Below are 25,548 nucleotides of genomic sequence, written 5' to 3'. Positions count from 1 at the left end.
TTTTGTGCTGCAAGAAGGGAGAGGGTTTCCTCGTTCTAGCAGCTAAAGGCTGCAGTGGGTTTGAGTCTCTCCAAAGAGGGTAAAAGCTAAATCAAGAAGTAATGTAGCCATTCATAGATTAAGCAAGTATTTGTTTGGGGTACCAATATACGCTTAGTATGCATGCAAGCTTCGCTACATTACTTCTGATACGCCAAATCCATTGCTGTTTTCCAAAGTCCTGTTCTGAATGACTCATACTAATATGGCACTGTTTGAAGCATTGCCTTCCATCTCCTCTCCAGATAATTAGGCATTATTTGAATGAATGCTTCATTCAGTTACCATCAGGTTCTCATCTCTGCAGCAGCTGGGTAAGCAGGCTGGTAAATGGAAAGGTTCTATGCAATTAGTTGCTAAATGCCAATTGGATGCATTGAAGTACCACCATTTCCCCCCACCTCGAAACATTACCATCTCTCATCCTTTCCACAGACAAAAGGCATTTTCTGAAATCCAAAGGGAAAGATCCGTTGTTTTAAAGATTCGTACCAAATTGCCATTCACAGAATAGCTAAAACTAGAGCATGAATATTTCTTTGTGACCCCATCATCTATGCTTGATAGGGAGATGCGGTTTGTGGAATGGAAGGGCTTTACCATACATTCTTCGAATGACACGAGAGCTCGAATCCACACTGGCCCTGATGTAAGCAGATGCCTCTTTTGCTCACAGTGGTGGAGGGGGGCAAATATCTGCAGATTTTTCTCCTTGAACTGTAACCTCCTATGCCCTGCCCCATTTTGTACCCAAGGGTCCCTCAGCAGTTGTTTTTTTTGGCGGGGAAGAGCAACAGCTGTCCTGAGGAGCCAGGAAATACCTGTTCCATCAACCCTGTTCACTATTGATAGGATCCAGCCCATAAATTATGTAACTTAAATTTATTAAACAACTTTACTCCCTTTCCTAAATCACACAGAACAGAATCACATGTACGTACAGATCAAAGATTTGATCCTCTGTATGCAGGAGTGGAAGGAGTTTGCACAAAATGATCCTTCTTAGTGGTAGCTAAAGGTCAGAGACCTTTGTCAGCAAAGCACCATGCAATTCGAGGGATGGTGGCAGGGTTCCCAGACCCCCTGCAGAAGCTTTCTGGTATTCAGGGGCTGCTGCAGGAACGGGAAGGTTTGTTCACACAAGCAGAAAAAGGAGCCAACCTTAAGCAAAGACCACGACTTTTGTAACCTGAATCTTTCAATACTCAGCTTGGCAGTCTGTCTTCTGAAAACATTTCTTTTTCAAAGCCAAGAGATGAACTTGTATCCAAATGATTTTATTTTAGCCTGGTTAAACATTTTGCTTCTTGCGAAACAGAAGCTGACAAAATTTCTGATGAATTCTAAAACACTCTGCTCGTATCCAAACGGATACAAGGGTTACTTTGATTCATGTTGTCCATGAGCAATTAATTCAGAATCTGTTTAGAATATGCTGTTGGCTGGTGATTAGAAAGTTGTTCAAGAGCTGCGACTTCAGTTCACTGAAATATTTTACGCTGCACATGACTGAATTCAAGTTTATTAAAAGCATCGTCATCTGCGTCTGGAGTGAGCTGGATGTTATCTTTGATTGGAGACAACGGTTCTGGTTTTTTGCAAGAGGGCAGCCTTTCCGATTGTCTGCAGAACGAAAGGAAAACAAATTATTGCTCTCCGGTACATGCACATAAGACTGGCGAAGATCATTCTGATAACGACCAGAGAGGAGCCAAAGGAGGGAGCCTCAACAGTTCTAATAGTATCTTTCAGCATGCAATAACGGTGACTAGAATTTTGTACGCGACTTACTGGAAAGCAAAGAAAGTACCGGAATTAACAGAATGGATCACAAAACTTCACAAACTTGCTACCATGTCAAAATTAACAAATCTGGGTTAGAAGAAAGCCAATTGATGCACACAAAAAGAAATGGCAGCCATTTTTTTGACAGATATAGATTATTTAACAACGTTCACAGACAGGGTTACTGAAATGTCAGTCACACTGTGGGATAGCTGATTCAGTCAAGACTTCCAATTCTATGCGGGTCAGTACTAATTGTAGTCTGTGTAGTTGATATAAGTTTATAATGAAAATACAGGTCTGGCTACTAAATAGGGTATATGCTTATAATGCTCTACCAGTCAAGTTCTATTTGGTTAGACAAATTAACAATTAGCATTAGTTTTCGGAATACTAGTTAATTTAGTTAATTTTAAAATTATTATAGAAGAGGCTACCAGGGGGGTTAACTTGGGCACGGATCAACTATGAATTGTAAAAATGTCCCCTTTCTGACTTTTCCGTTTTCCTTTCTGTATCCTTTATAAAAAATGAATAAAAAAAACAAAACAGTTCTAATAATATCCGCAGCCAAGCAGATGCTCCACCCCCACCCCTTAGCCATGGCCCTGTTCCAAAGGTGGCCGTTAGGCAGCGGCTGTACTTCCAATCACTGTGCCGCGAGGAACTGTTTGCTTGCCCTTCTCTCTTGCCTGTTATAGCAAGCGGGGTTTACCCCACAATAGGCAGGTGAGCATACAGTCTGAAGCACAAGGACGGGAGACTCCTAAGAGCACGTTCAAAACCCAAAGCCGTTGGAGCCTATTGGGTGCAACCTCCAGAAGAGCAGCTGGCCATCTTGCCTGCACGACACGTTTGCACATTTGTGGAAAGAGAGGACACAAAATCCCCAGACAAAACCATTCTGAATCCGTTCACTGGAGAGGTGCAAAGGTTCGCCCGAGGAATGACGTGCCCTCAAGAAGGGAAGGAAAAGGGAAGGAAAGTCTGATAGCAACGGCAAGTGGTTTCGTTTTTTTCAAAAAACAAAAACAAAACCCTTTATCTTTCAAAATCTTTCCTTGGCTTAAAAAATTGCTCATGAAGCATGCTTTATAACCAGAGGAGACAAAGTCTGCTTCTGGTGTTTATTTTGAGCCGCTTCTGTGACAAGGGAAGCGCTGAGGAAATCCCGAGGGTTTTCTCCCAGGCCTAGGATTAGAGAATAAGGCCTACCCTACAACACATTCAATATTGGTTCTGCTACCTTTAGTAAAACATGGAAAGGCTCAGCCCTCAAACCCAAACAGTTTTGACTTTCTGGGGACACCAGCATTTCTGTTTCTAGAGCAACACCAGCAACACTTTGGCAGAAAACCATTTCAGCTAGCAATAAGCCAAGTAGTCATCAATAGTGTCCTTTGCCTTCGGCGGCCATCTGGTTCAAATATTACAGTCTAGTAGGGGAAAGGTGCTTTTTCTCTGGCTACGTGAAACCGATTTACCTTTTAAACTGGAAGCTTTTCCACATATCGTTAATCGTCACCTGCAGGCCAGACTTATTTTCAGCGTTGTGATGGTTTTTCTTCTTTGCACTTGCTATCCTTTTGCTTAGCCCACTCACTTTGGCAGGCATCCGTGACACGCATTGCGTCACAACACAGGATCTTACCGGGCTGGTTTTATGTAATCCAAAAACCTGGGGGGGGGAAATTTGAGAAATTCAGCTGCTGAACACTTGCGATTTGGTGGGACAGAGACCATGCCGCATCTTGAAGATAAAGACAAATGGAATTCACTGAGAAAGTCGGCAGAATCCTTCACTATAAACAATCTCTTCACGGTCAAACACATGGATAGCAAGAGCAGTTTGGAATTTTTTTTTTTTTAATTAGGGATTGGATCCTTCCAGCTGCAAGGAGAAGGTGCATGCCTTTTCCACCTCTTCCTTCCTCAAGTGTTCCTTTTGAAATATTCAAGAAGTTGATGCTATGGGAGCCACAGGGCTGCAGGGAGGGTAGCAGGAATTGAGCCAATTTGGCCCTCCATGGCAAAATTCCCCCTGGTACAAGTGAGGCCATTTTATAAAATTGCCCCTCTTCACTGCAGCCACGGCATCCTTCACAAAAGGCTCCACTGCTTCAGCTTTTTGGAGGGCTCAGGAGGCTCCGGGGAGAAGGGGAAGGAAGAAAATATCTGTACCTGTGAGTGCCTTCCACTTGCAGTTTGCAGGATCCAGGGACTAATCCTGTCTTTTTAAGAACAAGATGCCTAAGGGTCAACTCGATCAAACTCTCAAGCTTCCCAGTGGTTTTTAGAGGCAAACAGGGTCCTGATTCAGATAAGGGGCATGGTGTGGGGGAGAAAATCTTTAAAAGTTTTCCACACCCAGCATAGTTTTACTTTACCATTGCAAAAACAACCATTCCCTTTGCCATTGTTAGCACTGGAAAGAAAAACCAAGATGGACAGAAAAGGTGCCGGTAACATATATGTTTTTCCTTTTCAGCTGCACTCACATGGAATACCAGGTTATGCAAAATGGTGCTACATGTAGCAAGACTTTTAGAAGGACAAAAGAAAAATGCATGAACACACAACACGGATACAGCTATATTTTGATAAAGCTTGTCTGCGATCATCTTCAAATCGTGGAACTGGAGATAGCCCCACTGCATCACAGATTCCTGCATTCCTCAGAGACCAACATGACATTCCACAAGAGGAGAAACATTAATTTTAATCCTTGACTCCCTTTAGCAGAACACTATAAAACTTCTTAAGAATTGGGCGATGTGGAAATTGCACAGGCCTGGCTTTAGCCACCCTGTAGGGAAGTCTCTGCATAACATTCATGCTTGCGTTTAAGAATCAGGACCTATCAAGAGATACCCATTGAGTTTCCCCACTGTAAAGAAAAATATGGCATAATGGTTTTATTTCTGACTTGCTCAAGTGTTATTTGCATATCACATATCTAACAGACTTGGAGAGCAAGAGGGGCTATGGGGGTAATACTTAAAGAACATACTGTGTGCCACACAGAAATATAGATTAGAAAGACACCATCCCAACAAAGTCAACCCACAAACCACAAGATGTCACTATAACTCTACAGAATGCAGCGTGCTATCTGAATTGATGCACAAGATTTTGAATGTTCTGTAAAGAAACTTACTAGGTTTCTCGCAGACAGAAGTCCTTGGAAGTATTCATTGGATTTTTACAGCAATCCCTCCACTAAGGGGGAAAGAGCCAGAAGGTGCTTTTGCAGCCATGACAGCTACTTCATACATCTTCCAATGGGCTCTAGAAGCTTAATCTATCAGGTTCGGAGTTCTTTTTGGCACTTCTTTGCATTTTAAAAGTAACTATTTTCATCTGCGGTCTATACTGTGGTTATATTGATCACTATGTAATAAAAAAATTATATGGCTACCTTTTTTAAGGAGAGGTTATTTTAAATGCAGGGCCATCTACTTTTCTCTGTAACCTTCTCTTTTTTTTAGGGTGGGGGGTCATCCTATGTTCAGGGTCGTCTTCCATTTGAGTAAATATGGTAGTTCTCAGCCAAAACCTAGATTAAATAATGGTCTAATATGGTAGCCTAAAGCCAAATGTCAACATTACTAAGCCAGTCAGAGAGCTGAACCAAATGTAGAAAATCGCACTTTTTCTGCTTCAATAAACTATCATAGTGCTATTGACACATAGTGTTTATTTTGTGTACTGTTATAAGTACTTTCTATTTCGTTCCTTCTGATTCGACAAGAAATCAAATCAATACCAACACATCTACATTCTTGTCTTTTTGGCAGATCCTGAATGTTACTTTTAGAAGCATTGCCCAATGAATACAATAGTTTCAGATTCGGAACTATGCCCTAACCTGGATGGCCCAGGCAAGCCCAATCTTGTCAGATCTTGGAAGCTAAGCAGGACAGCCCTGGTTAGTATTTGGATGGGGGACCACCAAGGAATTCCAGGGTTGTTTTGCAGAAGAAAGCAATGGAAAACCACTTCTGTTAGTCTCTTGCCTTGAACACCCTACAGGGTTGCCATAAGTTGGTTGTGACTTGATGCCACTTACACACACAGGAATACCAGGCTTGCATTGGGGTAGGGGAGAACAGGCTTAAACCACTGAGCGAGTTCTAGCTTAATTTACATTAGAGTCTTGTTGTTGTGTGACATTAAGGGTGTGTTGTAATCCACCTAGAACCTTTGAGCCAATAGGTAAGAAATCCAGAGAACTAGAATGGAAGTATCAGAAGAGGCCCTAAGACTTTACATTCTCATTATCACCTGAAAAATACAATATGATACTCAAATATGAAATTAAACAGAGACATACCAGGGTTCCAAGGACTGTATCCTTCTCAGTATGTAATGAGTCAAGGAATGGAGAGACTTCAGAATTCAGATTACACTCTGGTTCTGGACTACAGGCAGATTCCTTTACAAAAGAAAACAGTATTCCCTTATATCAAAATCAAACATTAGCTTATCTGCAATATATATTAACGAACATAATGCTTGTTTCAAGTTGTGCCTAAAACAACCTAAATGTACCACATCTATAGTTTCAAACCTGGAACTTATAATCACTGGGTAATGCTTCTAAAAATAACTTTTAGAATCTGCCAAACAGATAAAAATGTAGATGTGTTGGTCTTAACTTGATTTCTTCTCAAAATAGAAGGAACAAATGGTGAACTACTGAATAATAAATTAATATATGAGCTAATAGTTTTAGGCAGGCAGACAGAGTTTTCATTAGCAGAAATTATTTTATGGCACTTGTGTAACTACTGTAATAAATAAGAACACTAGATAACCCCTTGAGTCAGAGCTGACAATTTTATCAACTGCTCCAGTCAAAACATTTGGTAATGATCTTACATTGGCATCAATAGCGACTTCGTTGGGCCCTGGAGAATTTTCTAGACAGTCCAGATTGCTCCGGGAAACCTCATTCGACTTCTGTTCAGATAAACAGCTCCGTCCTTTTAACAGTGAAGAGTCTTCATTGGACTCTTTACCAAATGTTGAGCTTAACATCTGCGATCCAGACATCTTACAATCCCTAGATGCAGTCTCGTCAGGCGTTTGTCGGCGAAACCGCTTTAGCAGTGCTACACTTTGAGTTGGGCTGGGTGTCCCAGATCGGTCTGAAAAGCTTTTAGACCAACTGAAGCAGCTGGTTTGCGTTGTCCGAAGCGAGGGCGAGGGGGTTCTTCTGGTTTCCGCAGTCCCTGGGGAGGAAGAAGTGCAATCTTTCGCTTCTGCGCTTTCAGCTTCCATGGTCTGACAATCAACCCCACTTCTCTGGGGTGGCTGGTGGGCGTCACTCTTTGGTCCACCAGCAGGCGTGTCCATGATACTGCAAAAGAACCTAATGCAGTGTGGAAGAATATCGGAAACAGTGATTTGAAATGTTAGAACAGGGCTGTTCACAGGCTCTGCCTTTCCTAGTTAGAATATGTAGGTGCCATGATAGCAACAGGGCGCATTTGGAGTTCAGGTACGAGAGGCATCACTGACCTCATTTTCGCAGAAATGCGACTTTATCGCAAAGTCAAGTCAGAACTTTGGTTAGGGGGGGCAGAGGGCTGGAGATACATTTCCTAGCTTCATTTGTTTTAGTTTACTCATACTCTCAGCAGAATGGCTAATGCATATATCCTTCGGCTGAAGACGCAGGGCAATTTTACAGCAGATAACGCTGGCACAAAAATCTTTGCTTATGGGAATGCTTGAAGACGCATCACCTTCCCTTCACCCAACTACATTTAGAAGATGAACATGAGACCTCCTGGGATACTAGACTCATTTCCTCTCAGTCTCCTCAACTACAGAATTTACATAAATAACGATAGCATATGCTAACAAAGAACAATACCATATGGAGATTGCAATTCTTACAATAGTAACTACCAAAGAAGGAGATGCAAAAAAATGAACAGGAAGAAACTCTCTGAAGCCAGACAGTTTTTGGCTGAAAGATCCAGCTAGATGTTAATAGGGATCTGGAGTGATAGCTGGGTTTACAGGAATACTGGTATTCAGATCCTGAAAAATTCCAGAAATATCTGGAGCTGGTATTTTGAGGCTCCTAGGCTTGTTTTTCTACAATTTTACAGGATTCCTGGCAACCGGGGGGGGGGGGAGACATGGGACACGGGGGGACACAGACATTCTCCCAGGCAATGGGATCAGATATTAGAGGGATCACTAGAAAGGTTTGCCTGATCATGACAATTCTCTCACAATCCTCCATGGCTCTCCGAGCATAGGCAAAGGGAAGAAAAAGCAGGCCTGCAGCTTGACTCTATTTCAGGGAAGTTACATTAGTGTGCAGCTATCTTGCCAAGTCTGGCTGGCTGCCTTTCGTACTGGGTTGCTAAATTGGTTTGGTTTGGCTTGGAATCTTTAGTCTGATATAGGTTCTGTTGGGCTTGTTGGTTGTTTGCGTTTGGCCAGCAGTTGCCCTTGCGTTTCTGGCTATTGGCTTTTTTTGCCCTGGAGAAAACATGGATTTTTTTCCCCATAGGAAACAATAGAGACAAGTAGGATGGCCGGGGGGGCACCTTGTTCAGGGGCTCATGGAATTTTACCCCTTGATCTGATATGCTTGAAACTTAGGGGGTCTTTAATGGACTGTCAGGATTAGAATCCCTACAATTTTGGGGTCATTTGCTTGAAAACAGTCACTACAGTACCGCAGAAAGAATCCCCCATAGCGAATAATGGACCACTTACCCACAAATATGCAGCCATATGATACTGGACAGCATGTATAATACTAGACAGCATGTATAATTTCAGAGGCACCCAAGTTGAACGGTGCCTCTAATTCAAATCTCATACCCAAGTTTTACCAGCTCTGAGCCATTACCGGCAAATACCAATTTAAGCTGTTCCCCAGACAATTCACAACACTTTTGTTTAGATGGTGCGCTCAACCCAAGTTATTTATTAAGACCAGAATGCTCTGCATGCTGAACGAGTCTGGAGGCTGCTCTGTCCAGATCACAACATGCCTTGTCCTACTGTAAAATGTTCCATAAAGAGTTTCAACAAGTTGGCAAGTCAGAATCTAAAAACATTTGTATTGATGTATATTAAGGGCTTCTCCCTTCTGGATGCACACCTTAACGTGGTGAGGGGGTTTGTGAGTGTCAGGGAAGCTGAGAGCAATACCGTAAGGGGTCTAGACTCTATCAAGAGACTAAACTCCTAGCAGAGTCACTCAAGACGGAATGGTCACAGCTGAGACACCAGACAAAGATGCATCCACCCCCTTAAGGGATCAATGGCCACATCCGCAGAAGAGAACAGGCAGTTCCAATGGGGATGGGGGTAGAGGAATCCCTGAAGGTTAGCTACTGGGCAGCAGCAGTAGTGGAAGGTGACACTGGCGGAAGATCTTTCGTAGACAACGGCAGTGCCACTACGGCTAACTCTGGTTAGTACTGCGCAGAAGAAGGCACTGGTAAACCACTTCTGACCACCTTTACCTTGAAAACCCTATGATGAAACAATCCAAAATGAAAAAAGATATAGTGCTGGAAGATAGGACCCCCAGGTCAGATGGCACTCAATCTGCTACTGGGATAGAGCAGAGGACAAGTACGAGTAGCGCTGTTCTTAATGATGCGATTGGACTAAAGCCGAAAGGACGTTCAGTGGTTGACATGAATAGATGCAAAAGGAAAGTCCGAAGCTGTTTGACTCATATAATAGGAACATGGAATGTGAGAAGCATGAATCAGGGTAAGCTTGAAATTGTTAAGCAAGAAATGGAACGCATGGACATTTCAGTCCTGGGAGTAAGTGAATTAAAGTGGACTGGATTAGGACATTTTCAATCAGAAAATTACAAAGTGTTTTATTCAGGGAATGACAAAAAGAGAAGAAACGGAGTTGCTTTAATAGTGAGGCAAGATGTAGCAAAGGCAGTCAGGAGCTATAATGCAAAGTCTGACCGAATAATATCAATCAGACTTCAGGGAAAGCCTATCAACATAAGCATCCTTCAAGTTTATGCCCCAACTACAGATGCTGATGAGGAAGAAATTGAAAGTTTTTATGCCAGTGTTCAGGAAGAAATTGATCACACACCTAAACAAGATATGCTGATAATCATAGGTGATTGGAACGCAAACGTAGGAAACAAAGCAGAATCAAATGTTGTTGGCAGATTTGGGCTAGGAGCACGGAATGAAGCAGGAGAACGCCTCATAGAATTCTGTGAAGACAACAATCTGTTCATTGCAAACTCATGTTTCAGGCAACCAAATAGACGATTGTATACATGGACATCACCAGACGGCCAGTATAGAAATCAAATAGATTATATAATTGGAAGCAGAAGATGGAGAAGCTCTATTCTCTCGGCCAAAACAAGACCAGGAGCCGACTGCGGCACAGATCATGAATTGGAAATATCGAAAATCAAGATAAAGCTTAAGAAAAACACCAAAACATTCATAGCACCAAAATACAATCTAAGCAATATTCCGGAAGAGTTTAAAGACCATGTAAGGAACAGATTTGCATTACTAAGTTCAAGTGAATGTAAACCTGAAGAACTATGGGTGGAAACTAGAGATATTATCAAGGAAGAATGTGCAAAGACTATTCCTGTAGCCAAAAGAAAAGAAAAACCTCGATGGATGTCTGAGGAAACTCTTAAAATTGCCAGAGATAGACGAGAAGCAAAAGTAGAAGGTGACAGAAATAGAATCAAAAGTCTAAGTGATTATATAATTATAGATATTTTATTTGGTAATGCCATAACACTCCATCGGAAGTCCAATGGTGAAGGGCACTGTGGTGGGGGGGTGGGATTTGGATTCTGGGCACGATGGAATTTAGAGAACTGAACATTGTATTAGTATGCTGAACATGTATTGTATTGTGCGCTGAACATGTATTATATACGGTTAGGCATGCTGAAAGATCAGCATGGAAATACATTAACTGAACAGGACAAAATAAAGAAAAAGTTGGGAACAATACACTGAAGAACTATACAGAAGAGATGAAAGGATAAAAGATTATTTCCAAGAAGAATCTTTTGAAGAAGAACCTACAGTTTTAGAAAGTGAAGTGAAAGCTGCATTGAGAGCAATCGGGAGAAACAAATCACCAGGAGCAGATGGGATATCAATAGAGCTATTCCAAGCCACAGAAACGGAGTCCATCAAAATCTTGACAAGAATATGCCAACAGATATGGAAAACAAAACAATGGCCCACAGACTGGAAACGATCCATTTACATTCCAATTCCCAAGAAAGGAGACATCAAAGATTGCAAAAACTATTGCATTAATTTCTCATGCAAGTAAAGTGATGCTCAAAATCTTACAGCAAAGGCTGTTACCATATATGGAACGAGAAATGCCTGATGTTCAAGCTGGTTTCAGAAAAGGAAGACGCACTAGAGATCATATTGCAAATATACGCTGGTTACTGGAGCGTACGAGAGAATTTCAGAAGAAAATCAGCTTGTGTTTCATAGATTACAGCAAAGCTTTTGACTGTGTGGATCATGAAAAGCTATGGCTGGTTTTAAAGGAAATGGGTGTGCCACTACATCTGATCGTTTTAATGCGCAACCTGTACTCTGGACAAGAGGCCACAGTTAGAACAGAATATGGAGAAACGGAATGGTTTCTAATTGGCAAAGGTGTCAGACAAGGATGTATTTTATCTCCCTACTCTTCAATCTATATGCAGAACATATAATTAGGAAAGCAGGATTAGATTTAGATGAAGGTGGAGTGAAAATTGGAGGGAGGAACATTAATAATTTGAGATATGCTGATGACACTACATTATTGGCAGAAAATAGTGAAGATCTGAAACAACTACTGCTGAAAGTTAAAAGAGAAAGTGCCAAAGCAGGACTGCAGCTGAACATCAAGAAAACAAAAGTAATGACTACAGGAGAATTACACAACTTTAAGGTTGACAATGAGGAAACTGGAATTGTTCAAGACTTTCTATTCCTTGGCTCCACCATCAACCAAAAGGGAGACTGCAGCCAAGAAATTAGAAGAAGATTGAGACTGGGAAGGGCAGCCATGAAGGAGCTAGAAAAGATTTTGAAGTGTAAGGATGTGACTCTGGCCACCAAGACTAGATTAATTCATGCCATTATATTCCCTATTACTATTTATGGGTGTGAAAGCTGGACAATGAAGAAAGCTGATAGGAAGAAAATAGATTCCTTTGAAATGTGGTGTTGGAGGAGAGTGTTGCGGATTCCGTGGACTGCCAAAAAAACAAATCAGTGGGTTCTAGATCAAATCAGGCCTGAACTGACCCTAGAAGCTAAAATGAATAAACTGAGGCTGTCGTATTTTGGTCACGTCATGAGACGACAAGAGTCACTGGAAAAGACCGTCATGATAGGAAAAGTTGAGGGCAGCAGGAAAGAGGAAGACCCAACAAGAGATGGATTGACTCAATAAAGGAAGCCACAGCCTTCAATTTGCAAGATCTGAGCAAGGCTGTCAAAGATAGGACATTTTGGAGGACTTTCATTCATAGGGTCGCCATGAGTCGGAAGCGACTTGACGGCCCTTAACACACACACATATTAAGGGCTTAGTCCCTTTGTAAATAAGTTGACAGGGGAACCTCACCTGTCAACTGATTTGCAAAGGATCTGTATGCATCAGTGAATATGGTATCTTGAGGGCAACTTAATTTATTATTCCCATCTTGTAACATTCTGTGCGACACTGATCAATGTGTGTGTTACGTGCCGTCAAGTCGCTTCCGGCTCATGGCGACCCTAGTTTATTTAACTATATTCTGCTTTGGGGTACTGTACTACTACTCTGTAGCACATTCCTTAAGAGTTTCACTTTGACACAACTCACTTCCAGCAAACACACCTGCTTCTGGTCCCCGGAACGACAACTGCGCCACTTTCCTCATTCTTCTTCCGCAGAAAGACAAATTTATTTCTAAGTCGAGGCCGGGAGTTCGAAGTTTCCTTGTTCCTGGAAGGGTCCACTGAAGCACGGGCTGGAGTCACCGCACCGACAACTGCATGGCGCTCGACAGCTTCATCCTTTTCCGTCTTCGGCTTTTTTGAGTTGGAAAAGGAATACTGGCTCAAGAGATCTCCATCTGATAGCTCCTCTAGATAAAAAATAATTACCATTTTAGTCGGAACTGAAACACACAAAGGGATTTAAAGTAACGTTTAATGACTGGCAAAGACACATTAAAGGCCGCAATCCTCTGTGCGCCTACCTGGGAGTCATCTTGACTGAACTCAGCACAAAGAACTGTGTTGTAAGCAATGTTGATATGTTGGTCATAATAAAAGCAACAAGCTACAAAGCTGCCAAATGTTAAATCAATAAACCAGCTTGTAGTAGCAGACAGACTGGCTGGCAGACCAAAGGTTTCATCATCTTAAGGCATTTTAAAGCAGACAGCCGGGTGTGTAACTACTGCAATAAATAATGTCACACTCTAACATCTACAGCAGGCATCCACTAGAGGTTCTACCGACTTTAGTGGCAAAGGTGTGGTCTCACCATTTCAGCCTAGCAGCTGAACCATCAACACACTTACTCCATTGATTTCAGGGAGCTTAATAGATATCTGTTGAAGGCCAGAGTGCACTAATTTAAGATTAGTGCTAAAGTGAGGGCAAGACTAGAAACTTAGAGAAGGAGGAGGCTGAAACAGTGCAATCAGAAAAATGCCCTTTTTTAGACAAAGAAGAAAAGGTATCGTGCACAGAATTTGTACGCCACTGTGTCTTCGTAAAGTACGCAGTTTGTGGACATGGAATAAGAACACAGTGCACAAAATGAAAATCTCAAATTTGAACACATGAAGCTGCCTTACAATGAATCAGACCCCGGCTCTCCAGGGCCTCAGGCAGGGGCCTTTCACATCACCTATTTGCCTAGTCCCTTTAACTAGAAATGCCGGGGATTGAACCTGGGACCTTCTGCATGCCAAGCAGAGGCTCTACCACTAATCCATGGCACCTCTTCATGGCTCTCCAGGGTCTCAGGCAGAGGTCTTTCCTATCACCCACTTGCCTGGTCCCTTTAACTGGAGATGCTGGGGATCGAACCTGGGACCTCCTGCATGCCAAGCAGATGCTCTGCCACTGAGCCATGGCCCCTCCTCAAAGTCACATGAACACATGAAGCTGCTTTACACGGAATTAGACCCTTGATTCATCGAAGTCAGTATTGTCTACTCAGACCGGCAGTGGCTCTCCAGGATCTCAGGCAGGGGTCTTTCACATCACCTACTTGCCTAGTCCCTTTAACTGGAGATGCCAGGGATTGAACCTGGGCCCTTCTGCGTGAGAAGCAGATGCTCTACCACGGAGCCACTTGAACCGATTAGATAACCTCACTATTATGTTATCTATTCTTCCAAAGCAGTCGTCAAAAGAAATACAGAGGGAAAACATGCTACGGGAAAAATGACTCTGAAGTCTGTCTTAGAATAGGCCTTGCATTTCCCTTATCACAGGTAACAATTCTAGAGATTTAGCCATCATACCATGCCTTTGCCTTTTTGCCAACATAGCTTTGTGAAGAAGTTTCAGTCCTTTTGTACTAATCAGCCGCTCTGTGCCTTTGGTTGGGGGTCGCTCCAACAAAGGTGCAGAATTTGGCACTGCCTCCTCAGCAAAACCAGGCGTGTAGTCTCTGCTCCAAATACTCTTTATATTGGATGGTTTCTGGCCAACAGATTTGTCATCCCAGCTGCAACTTCTTCGCTGCACAGATGACACCAAATGAAGACAGACAGCAAAATGTTTGGGAAGAAGCATTAGTAAGGCAGAGACGAAAGAGAAAGTGCGCTGAAGGAAAACAGCACCACTCTGCAGATATGGAACTGTATTTATTACAAAATGCATCAAATTAAGCCATTTAAAACAATGTAAGTTCTAGGCTCTTTTTAAAAAGTTAGACATAAAGAAGTGGTAAAAGTAGTGTTCTTACCAAGGATTTATTACTACTCAGCCACCCTAAAATAATTTGGTAGTCAAATTTTTAAAATCTAAGAGCACACAAGTTGCTTCTTCCAAGACATGATCAAATCCATACAGAAGGCCTAAATTCACTGAAATTAAAATGTGACCACTAAAATGCTCATGCCATTTCATTCTGTGCTCCTAGATGTAAATGAGATTTAAGACACTGGGTTGGGTTCAACAGCAGATTATTGCTAATGAAGGTGTGTGAGTGTGCGATTCCCCCAGCAGTGGAACTTCAAGTTGCATTTCAGGCTGCACCAGGGAAGGCAAGAAAATCCAATTCCGCTGACAGCAGTCTGTTCTGTCAGTGGAAATAACTGCTGGATCCGATGTCTGAAACCATCTCCTAAAAAACCACCCAAAACTATGACCCCAAACTGATCAGTGACCTCAGCACATGAACCCACAGACAGCTGTATTGCCTAATATTGAATCAGACCCTTGATCGATCACAATGTCTTGTCTACTCTGATTGGCAGAAGCTCTCTGGGGTCCCAGGCAGAGATCTTTCCCACCACCTACTACTTAACCCTTTTAAATGAAGATGCTAGGTTTTGAACTTGAGACCTTGAGGCATGCAAAGCAGAGGCTCTAAAGCACCCCCCACACACATACACACACAATGCTATCTTTGTCTTATTTTGGGAGACAGGGTTTCCTCTACCCAGAAATTGTATCAGGAATTTATTATTATTATTATTATTGCAACACAGGTTATTAGCCACTGCAAATGAGAGATGTATTAGCTTGCGCCCTGAAATTCCCCAGCAAAAAAGCAAAGTTACAAGGCTTGAGCTAGCATTAATCTCAGAATTCCCCCCAGCTAATATTCCCCTGGGCATCTCTCATCTTGCCTTCTGCTGCAACCTTCTTCTCTGGTCTTCCACTTTTACATCTCAATTCTCATTTAAAACCAAAACTCCAGGGCCAAAGCAATTTGCCTTTCTTGTCGCTTGACCTCATGACACCGCTTCAAAGCCCTGCTGTTCCTTTCAACACATAGAAATCCAAGGGGGTGGTTTAGCCTCTGGGCAAGCAGTTAGGACAGCTTCGCTAGACATCTGCTCTTTTCCCCATGGAGGAAAGAGAAGGAATTATTGATAGATGAGTGTTGGCTGCAGTCTAAGAAGCAGTCTTCTACTCCTTTCAGGCTATATAGAACACCTTTAGGCCCAAATGTGACTGAGTCTCTAGTCATTCCTGGTGTCACGCATGAGCATGCGTTCCATGAAGTGGCCAAGAACTTATCAAAATACTGAAAAAAGGCTTAAGATCGAAGCTACCTATCAGTCTCGTACAACCATGTTCAAGATCTGTATACTCCTCCTTTCTACAATATATAATGTCCACATGAGCCTAGTGCTGTGAGTTTGATGTTATTTCAAAGTATCAAGATCACTCAGACCTTCTCACACTCCTGCACTCTCAAAGGCAATACATTGCATGTATTTAGAAGCTTAAATGTTACCTTTGAAACATCAGGGTTGTAGTCATCAATTTGCTCCAGTGTATTGAGGTCTTTGTTTCCAAGCGCAATTTGAAAAGCAACGCTATCGCCGATGTGTCTGAGTTAAGAGCTAAGAGAAACATGCCGTTCTACTATTGACATCCCCCCTCTTTAGATTTTAGGAGGAGGTCATTTTTAAGAAGGATTCTTTAACAGTCAAACACAGCTGTATGAAGCAATGAAAGGGAAACAGAAAAGGAAGTTCTCACCTTGTGATGTTCTTACAAATAGGCGTTAACTAGGTCCTACCTCCTGGCACAGGGAGGCAGGGCCTCCCCTCAAGCTCCCAGATGCCAAGGTAGCCCAGGAATGAAGCCCAAATTGTAACTGAACAAACTTAATCTGAAGAGCAAACAGTATTTAACGAACAACTTCCAGAGCAGAGACAGAGTTCCCCCCATAACATTTGACCCATGCTAGTATGCGCCCAAACCATGCAATATTCCTCATTTTATTAGTCTCAGGACCTAACCTAAACTAGGGATAAACTTCTACCCATGTGGAAGATGCAAGTAAAGGCTTTGCCACAGAAAGATAAATTGGCGCCTAATCACTTTCAACAGCACTTTAATAGATTAAAGCTGTACATTAGAATCAACTTTAGTACTGGACAGTTCAGTAAGACTAAGGAACAACCTTTTATATTAACACGCAGTGATTCTGCAGTTGCCTGAATTACTGAAACGGTGTTGAAGTTTACCTCAGGCTTAGATTAGCACCATCCCAGAGGAAGGACAAATATGCCAAATTCAATCTAAATAAAAACCAGGATCAAAAATAAATTTCCAGAACAAATGATTGCAGATATTTCAGATTCTTCATGTGCAGACCGTCAGAACATTTCACAAGGGAAGGTAGAAACTACTGAATGTAGTTCAAATGTCGGCATTTAAGCAAGAGATCAGATGGCCAACTGGCCAAGTAATCTATATTTACAACATCATGAAGGGGCAGTTCTTTGCAAAGGGAATATCTACAAAGACAGAAAGATGTCTACCTAAGCACATTCTGAGAGCAAAACTAAATGCAGCTGGCGGGGTGGGGGGAGAAGCCTTGTATATTTAAAGCAGGGGATGGTGTAGGTCTATTAAAAAAAAACAGACACAGAAGGTGCAAGCCAGGGGAACTACATTAGGCCCACTCCCATGCTTTATTTTGCTGTACTCTGTTGCGCTAGGCATTTTTCTCCCAACTTGGTTGACACTGGCTGTGAGCCAGGCTGCAAGAATAACACAGCACGAAATGGAGCCCACCAAGGCACAGGGCAGGTGAAGGCAAGGTTTTGCTCAAATTTGCTCATCTTGTTATCAAAATAGACCATCACCATCCCGCTTAAGACATGTGTGTATGAGTCCACATAGATTCCCCCTCAATCATTAGCATATATTTAGCTTCCCCATCAATAGTGCTTACACCTTTATTCTAGACATGCTTATTTTAAAAGAAATCCCAGAGTTCATTGGAGCTTCCTTCAAAGCAAGCTTGCCTAGGACAGCAGCCTTAGAAGCGCTTCATGTTGTCTGGACACTCCATGAAAGACTGCAATTGTACTATTGACTTTCCAGTGAAGAAAGGATACTTTCCAGCATACAGTAGCGTTTCTGGATCAACATCATCAACGTAAGCATTCAAAGGAACCAGTTTCCTCCTGACAGGGTCAAAAATCAACTGATAGAGGAAAGTATTATTAGCACGAATAAATCCTTCTATGTATTCTTTGGGTACTGATATATTCATCTTCAGGTACTGCCCAATTTTCCCAATCACCTAGCAGAGAAACAGATAAATCATTTAAGATAAATTGCACTTAGTTAGCAGACACATTACTCTTATTGTTTTAAAACCCAGCATGTATGTTTATTATCTTTTTTTTTTCCTTTCCAAGGGACATAAGGAATACAAGCAGTCACTGGATAGGTGGGAAATATTTTAGGATTTCCATTAACCTTCGTCTTTAAGGTGCTACTGGACTCTGATCTAGGGCTCACAAAGTACACTATTACTCAGTGTAAACGGAAGTACAGAAACAGAAATCTAACTGAACAGCAAAAATATTTTTGATGGGACTTTAAACATACAAATGTCTGAAGTTAGTACCTTTCCTAAAACGATCACTCACAAGATTTATATTATTACTTATTTAAAACATTTTATGGGTTTTCCCCACCCAAATAGGGCCCTCAGTCCATTTTCTATGGTGGTTTGGGGAAACACACATTGATTCAACATTCCATGAACACTCCATTACCTTTATAATATCAGGATTGTTGGCTATTTTTAGTAACTTGCACGCCTTGCCTAACCCAATACCATGAATGGATGGAAGGTAGTCGCAACCGGACAGAATACACATGTAGCGGAATTTCTCTTCTGTAAACACATCACCGAGCTGTTTGCACATTCCTAGCCGAGCCTGGTCAATTTCCAAGCCATTTCCAAACTTGTCAAGTTTCAGAAACACCTTCAAATGCAAGAAAAATAGTAGGTAAGTCGTGGCATTGCCAGTTACTGTCCCAGACCATCCCTCACCTGCAAAGACTCTGTGCAAGGCTGTTAGCAAATCAAAAGTCCTAAGAAGCCAGAGATTCATTCTGAAGAAACATTCAAAGCACAGGAGATTAGCCACTCTAGCCATTCTACAGCATTTTCTATTTACCATGCCCCTTAGGTATAAAGTAGTCCTTTATGAAGGCAGAAGATTCAACTAAGACGTAAAGTAGCACCTAAGGTAGAGACACAGCATGGTGTAGTGGTTAAGAGCAGTGGTTTGGAGTGGTGGACTCTAATCTGGAGAACCGGGTTTGATCTCCCACTCCTCAACATGAAGCCAGCTGGGTGACCTTGGGCTAGTCACAGCTCTCTTCTCTCAGCCCCACCTACCTCACAGTAGGTCTGTCGTGGGGAGGGGAAGGTGATTTGATTTGATTCTTCCTTAAGTGGTAGAGAAATTCGGCATATAAAAACCAACTCTTCTTCTAAGAAAATAAGCTGTGATTTGGGAGGTCCCCAATTCAGGTTGTGCTTTGCCATGAACTTGGGTCTTAGGCAAGCCATTATCTCTCCTTTGCTTCAAGCCCAAACTCAAATCCTGGTTAGGATTTCTCAGATACAACAATGAACCATGGTTAAGAACAACAAGGAGAAGGGGCATTTCATGGAGGAGGGAAAGGGGGAGAAGAGAGATGAGGCAAAGGATAAGCCTAGGGGCTGCTCCCATCTCACAGGTACAGCTGAGAGATTAACAACACTATGGTTATGCTCGAGTAAACACCATTAAGGATCTGGGCTTCCATGCAGATTTGAGCCCTGGAGCCTTCTGCATAAAATAAGTGTGCGTTTTCCCCCCTACCTTTTTACACCCAAAGGCAAGAAGATCTGAGTCCTCTGTAATTATAGCTTGGACTATGCCAGTCTTGTTGAGGTAAGCTAGCTGAGCGTCAGCTTCGTATGGCGCAACAATGCAGTCTATTCCTTTTGCCCGAGCAGCCTGCACAGAAACATACAAATAAACACACACACACACACACCCCGGATACTGACACTTGCTTTAAAAATGCATACAAGTAACTTGTGAACATATGAAACCATCATACAACTGGTCAGATCAGTCAGGCATCTAGTCTAGTCCAGGCTACCCAACTAGCAATGGTTGGGCAGGGAGTGAGTCATGCTACACAAGGCCCATTTTATTAGGGCTGATAGGGAGCTTTCTGCACACCCTCTATTACAACTGTTGTAACGAGAGATTTCCTCCCTCGTCCTATTAGAGCAGGGGTGGGGAACATCAGGCCCGGGGGCCGTTTAAGGCCGCAAAATCATTTGGTCTGGCCCTTCGCGGGTCCTGGCAGATCTCTAGTTCAGAAGGATCTGAGACTGGTGATCCGCCCCCTCCCGCGGACAGGAATAGCCTCTATTCAAGGCAGATGTGAATTTGTTTTGCAGAGAAAAGGAACCTTCCCCTCCCCTTGCAGAAGAGTCCTTAGCTATGGAGCTGCTAGGACAGCCCAAGAAACTGTGATAACCCTTTCCCACCCAGGCCATGGAGAAACGTATTCCCTCTGTGCTACAAGAGGGCTGGGGTGGGGGAGTGGTGACAATGAAGGGGTTAAAGGGGGCAGGGCCAGAATGTGCAGCGGGGGTGGGGAGTTCTTAGCCAGTGTGTCCTCATTTCATTCCTGCAGGCGGAGGTAGCAGGAGCCAGCTGTAGAATCCAGCCCCGACCATGCGGAGCAGGAGCAACTCTGGCATGCCGCTGAACAGCTACGCCCGGCTAGTGCAACAGGCCATCCTGTGCCACCAGGTGGGTGAGTGTGCCACTGGTTCGATGCCTGCTTGCTTGCCTGTGCGGGGGGGATCATCTGGGGCAGCTACCTGCTTGGGGCTTGGTCGGCTAATTTTTAAGTTGATAATTTTGTATGGCCGGCGAATGATGTTATAAATATCCAAATGGCCCTTGGTGGAAAAAAGGTTCCCCACCCCTGTATTAGATGATCTGAACTAAACAATTTTAAAGTCTTTGCCTGTGCAAAACTGTTTAGCTGCAGAGTTCTCCAGGATTTATTAATTAAAGGTGATTCCCAACCTTTAATTCTGATAATACCTGTAGAAACCTTTGTCTTTTATTAAAAAAAAACATTCTTTGATTGAGCAAGACAGAAAAAATACAGGCATGAAAAAATTAACCCTATAATTGCTGTGAAGAGAAATGCTAAAATTATCTAAGTTACTAGCATTGCTTAACAATATTACAGCAAGCAATATTACAGCTGGAGTATCGGATCAGGTTCAAGGTGCTGGTTTTGACTTTTAAAGCCTTACACGGCCTGGGACCTTCGTATTTTCGGGACCACATCTCCTGGTATACCCCCCCCCCCCCGAAGATCTCAACAGTCATCTGACAACAACTTAGTGGTGATCCCTGGCCCTACAACAATTTACTGGTGGTCCTGTGTGGCTGTCCTCAACGAGAGCCAGGGCCTTTTCGGCTCTGGCACCGGCCTGGTGGAATGCTGTCTGGTGACATCAGGGCCCTGCGGGACCTTAAAAAGTTCCGCAGGGCCTGCAAGACAGAGCTATTCTGCCAGGCCTATGGCTGAGGACAGCTGCGAATATCATCTGCTGGCCTCCCTATTCTCTCCCCTCCTGTTATATTATTAATGTCAATGAAGGGGTAATCTGCTGCAAATATCTGGCAACACGAGTAGTGGTTAGGCATCATCTGTAATTTAATATTTTTTAAGTTTTAATTGGGATTTTATTGTTTTAAATTTAGATTTTGTGGTTAATTTTATTATTGAGGTATTAATGCTTTTGTATGATGTTAATCGCCCTGAGCCAGCTATTTACCGTATTTATATCCTGTACTTCCCATATGCTCAGGGCATCTAATAACAGAATATAAACAAAATAATATCTACCATAACAAATTAAAAAAACCTCACCCATAACTGAACATTTACCACTTTAAAAACCCATCCCATTAGTCTTAAATCAACAGGTACAATAATTAATAGCGAGTGAGTTTAAGGGTTGCTCGGTCTAGCAGCCGTCAGCAAAAAGCCCTCCAGATCAGCCCTGCTCTACAGGCAATCCAGAAGACTGAAGTACCTGGTGCACCTCATCAAGGGCGCCGTTCCACAATAGGAGGGTTGCTTCGGAGAAAGCCCAGTTTCTGACCAAATCCAGCTGGACCCCGTGACAAAACAATGGTTGAAAGGGGCTGTTGGACTGATCTGAGCCTGCACTCGTGTTGAGTAATGCACACTACAGTTATTTCAGCAAAATATATATATTCCGCCGAGAAAAATAAAAGGTAGAAGGAGTAGCAAGCTGCTTGTTAATCAAAGCCTACTGTATGTAAAGCGTCATCAAGATGCAGCCGATTTATGGCGACCCAGTAGGGTTTTCAATGCAAGACATGAACAGAGGTGATTTGCCATGGCCTTCCTCTGCTGGTATTTCTTGGAGGGCTCCCACCCAAGAATTAACCAGGGTCGACCCTGCTTAGCTTTTGAGATCTGATGAGATCAGGCTAGCCTGGGCCATCCAGGTCGGGGCCAAAGCCGACTACTTACTTTAATAACTTCACAAGCCATAGCGTGTGTGACATTAATGCTACGTGCAAAGCATTCTCTGGCTTCTGATAGTTTCCCCTCCCGGAGAAGCTGCTTCCCTTTCAGAAGATTTGCTTGCCGTTTCCTTGACATGAACAAATGGGTGACATTAGAATTGCAAATACACACCAAAAGACACCTTTCCCTGTCCCAAAGAACTGTTATACACATGAAGTAGAAAGAGGGAAATAGAAGGTAATGAAGACAAAGGCAGAGGAAGCTAAATCCAGTACTAGTCCATTAGGCCAGGTGACTTTGAGCAGGCTAACTTATACGACTTGTTTGGTATAAAGGTGGTAAAAACGTATGTGTTAAGATGCCCAATCCTAAACACATTGTTGGGGCTATTTAAATAATTTCAGAGAGATTTAGCTGCATTAACCCTCTCTGCACTTTAAATATCACTACAGTGGTAATATTAGAATTACTAGATCCCATGGATTTCACTGGAATAAAAGGACAACTAAGAGGAAGCCACTATTTCCACATCTGTGCCCACATGCCTGACAGCATCCCAACTTCTACTTTCAAATACAGCTTCTTGCACTATATTAGAGGATGATCCAGAGGGTTCAGTGACTTTCTGAAGTGGCTTTTCCAAAACAGGGAGATAAGGAGCTATAGTAGAATGAGAAGTCCAAGACACCCTGAAGATAAGAATACCTTGGGGATTTCATGTGTGTGTTCATTAAGAAATGTTTAACAAACCGGAGTTGAAAAATGAAGTCACAAGGACAAATCATTCTCCAGCTGTTTAGCAGACTGAGATGTAGATTAGATGTCACATAACACAGCATGTACTGCTCATTTTTGCCAAAGTCCTGCTCTCGTTAAACAGATCAAGTTCGATTTTATTTTACAAAAAAAGCATTGAAAACAGTAACATAAAGAAGCAGCAGCAGCGTTGGTTTTTATATGCCGACTTTCTCTACCACTTAAGGAAGACTCAAACCGGCTTACAATCACCTTCCCTTCCCCACAACAGGCACCCTGTGAGGTAGGTGGGGCTGAGAGAGCTCTTAATAGAACTGTGACTAGCCCAAGGTCACCCAGCTGGCTTCATGTGTAGGAGTAGGGAAAAAAATCCAGTTCACCAGATTAGCAGCCATCACTCATGTGGGGGAGTGGGGAATCAAACCCAGTTCTCCAGATCAGACTCCACCGCTCCAAACCACCACTCTTAACCACTACACTACACTGGCTCTAAAGACCTGTGCCTTTATTTATACGAGACCCATAGTCTCTTGTGCCCTGCCGATCTTCCATTAAGGAACTCAAGGGAGCATACTTTGGGTTCCGGGGAGGGGGGTCTTCCACACACAGACCAGACACAGAGGTACTTAGCTTCAGCAAGGTGGCCAACTCAGACTGTCCCTTGGGACCTTATAGCCTGACTTTTGTAGATAAAGGCATATTATACCTTAGGGAGGGGCTGTGGCTCAGTGGTAGAGCATCTGTTTGGCATGCAGAAGGTCCCAGGTTCAATCCCTGGCTTCTCCAGGTAAAGGGACTAGGAAGCTAGGTGAACAATACTGACTTTGATGGACCAAGGGCCTGATTCAGTATAAGGCAGTTTCATGTATACTGTACTATAAAGATTTTTTTTAAAATAGAATGACTTACTCTCTTCTAGACTTTTCAACTTCCTTTTTGGAAGGCAGGGTACATCCATCAAATACTAGAATTGGTTTGACCCCAAACGACAGAAGCATATTCACCAGTTTCATACAGTAAATGACATACCTGTAAAAAGAAATACCTTTGTCACATGGCCAGCACAAAGTGTTCAGCTTAATACTAAAATATAAGTTATTAGAGGAAATTCAGCTCCAATGAAGTTCACATAGAATTTCCCTTTGCAATACCACAATGTCACTTCAGTAACCCAACCTTGCAGATCAGGTGAAGTTATAGCTAGTCTAGCCAACAAAATGAAATGAAGGACACACATCAACTGAGCTTTCTAGATTAAGCTTCATGATATTGAAGTCACCCTCCAAATCCTTAGGAATGCACCTTCTGTTTTTGTTTCAGTTTATTTATGAACTTGAAATGGAAAATTCCCCTCTTTTTCAGACTTTCTGATTTTTTGCATCAATCCTGTGCACAGGCTGGTTACCTGTTTCTGTTGTCAATATGATTTAAGCAGCCTGTTACAACACTGAAACCTCTGAAAACAGTTTAAAAGGCAACCACAGAAATACTTTCCCTCCCGATTTACTTTGTGCATTTGACAGCATATTGGGTATACTCTGTTTTCCCTTTTTTTTCCCTTGGCTGTCAGAGAATGAGGACTTTGCAGAATTTCCCCAGACCTCAGCATAATATATGAAAACACTGTCCCTTGAACACCACCGGCTTTCCACTTACCACTTGAATACCACTTGCTTTCAACCTAAAGGTAAAGGTTCCCTGTGCAAGCACCGGGTCATTCCTGACCCAAGGGGTGACATCACATCCCGACGTTTCCTAGGCAGACTTTGTTTACGGGGTAGTTTGCCAGTGCCTTCTCCAGTCGTCTTCCCTTTACCCCCAGCAAGCTGGGTCCTTATTTTACCGACCTTGGAAAGATGGAAGGCTGGTCAACCTTGAGCCGGCTACCTGAAACCGACTTCCGTTGGGATTGAACTCAGGTCGTGAGCAGAGCTTGGACTGCAGTACTGCAGCTTACCACTCTGCGCTGCGGGGCTCCTTGCTTTCAACCTACAGGCTACAATTCACAGCCTATAAGTCCCAGAATAGTCCACAAAGATGATACACCCATGCCGGTGTGGATGGGTTATGCCATACTGCAAAAGCATCCCCCGCCGAAACAAACCCCAATTTGGTCACTCAAACTGCTTTAAAACGTACTGATCTGTGGGTTCCGCTCTGGCTAACTTCTCAGCACACGCGTAAGCTCCTTTATGCAGCCAGCAGTAAGTGTCCACAGCAACAACCTGCCCTTTGTACTTCTTCACATGGGTAGATTCTGCAGCTTCTTTGATAAACTGGAGCAAACCCGGGATTCCCATGGTTCTGCTTTAAAAAACAACTAAAACAGAAACACAAACCACAATAAAATACAGTTGTTAGTCCAATAATCCTT

The 25,548-nt window shown here is 42.8% G+C and overlaps 1 protein-coding gene and 1 non-coding gene across 2 annotated transcripts; both read right to left on the bottom strand.

Moving 5' to 3' along the window:
- Nucleotides 1–1,506: 1,506 nt before the first annotated feature.
- EXO1 (exonuclease 1) lies at nucleotides 1,507–25,548 on the bottom strand. The gene is made up of 12 exons (XM_056852935.1): nucleotides 25,314–25,548; nucleotides 24,084–24,203; nucleotides 22,422–22,545; nucleotides 19,697–19,834; nucleotides 18,596–18,808; nucleotides 17,927–18,114; nucleotides 16,309–16,405; nucleotides 14,360–14,579; nucleotides 12,715–12,964; nucleotides 6,706–7,198; nucleotides 3,309–3,502; nucleotides 1,507–1,662 (listed from the first exon to the last, which is right to left on the bottom strand). Exons 1-12 carry the CDS (start codon nucleotides 25,472–25,474, stop codon nucleotides 1,521–1,523), a joined length of 2,340 nt encoding a protein of 779 aa, XP_056708913.1. The 5' UTR covers nucleotides 25,475–25,548; the 3' UTR covers nucleotides 1,507–1,520.
- On the bottom strand, nucleotides 14,122–14,194 carry TRNAE-CUC (transfer RNA glutamic acid (anticodon CUC)). The gene has a single exon. It is a non-coding gene; the product is annotated as a tRNA-Glu (tRNA).

The sequence above is a fragment of the Euleptes europaea genome, chromosome 7 (assembly GCF_029931775.1).
Source record: "Euleptes europaea isolate rEulEur1 chromosome 7, rEulEur1.hap1, whole genome shotgun sequence".
NCBI lineage: Eukaryota > Metazoa > Chordata > Lepidosauria > Squamata > Sphaerodactylidae > Euleptes > Euleptes europaea.
Note: the sequence above shows the minus strand (reverse complement) of the source record. Positions and strands in the feature narration are given on the sequence as shown.

What these genes read in the sequence shown, in the direction of transcription:
- EXO1 (XM_056852935.1), bottom strand. Translation starts at nt 25,474, where the DNA reads ATGGGAATCCCGGGTTTGCTCCAGTTTATCAAAGAAGCTGCAGAATCT. An exon ending in TTGCCTTTGGGTGTAAAAAG is followed by an intron (nt 18,809 to 19,696) that starts GTAGGGGGGAAA and finishes TTGCATTTGAAG; the next exon opens with GTGTTTCTGAAACTTGACAA. An exon ending in AAGTCGCTATTGATGCCAAT is followed by an intron (nt 3,503 to 6,705) that starts GTAAGATCATTA and finishes TCCCCCCCCCAG; the next exon opens with GTTTTTGGATTACATAAAAC.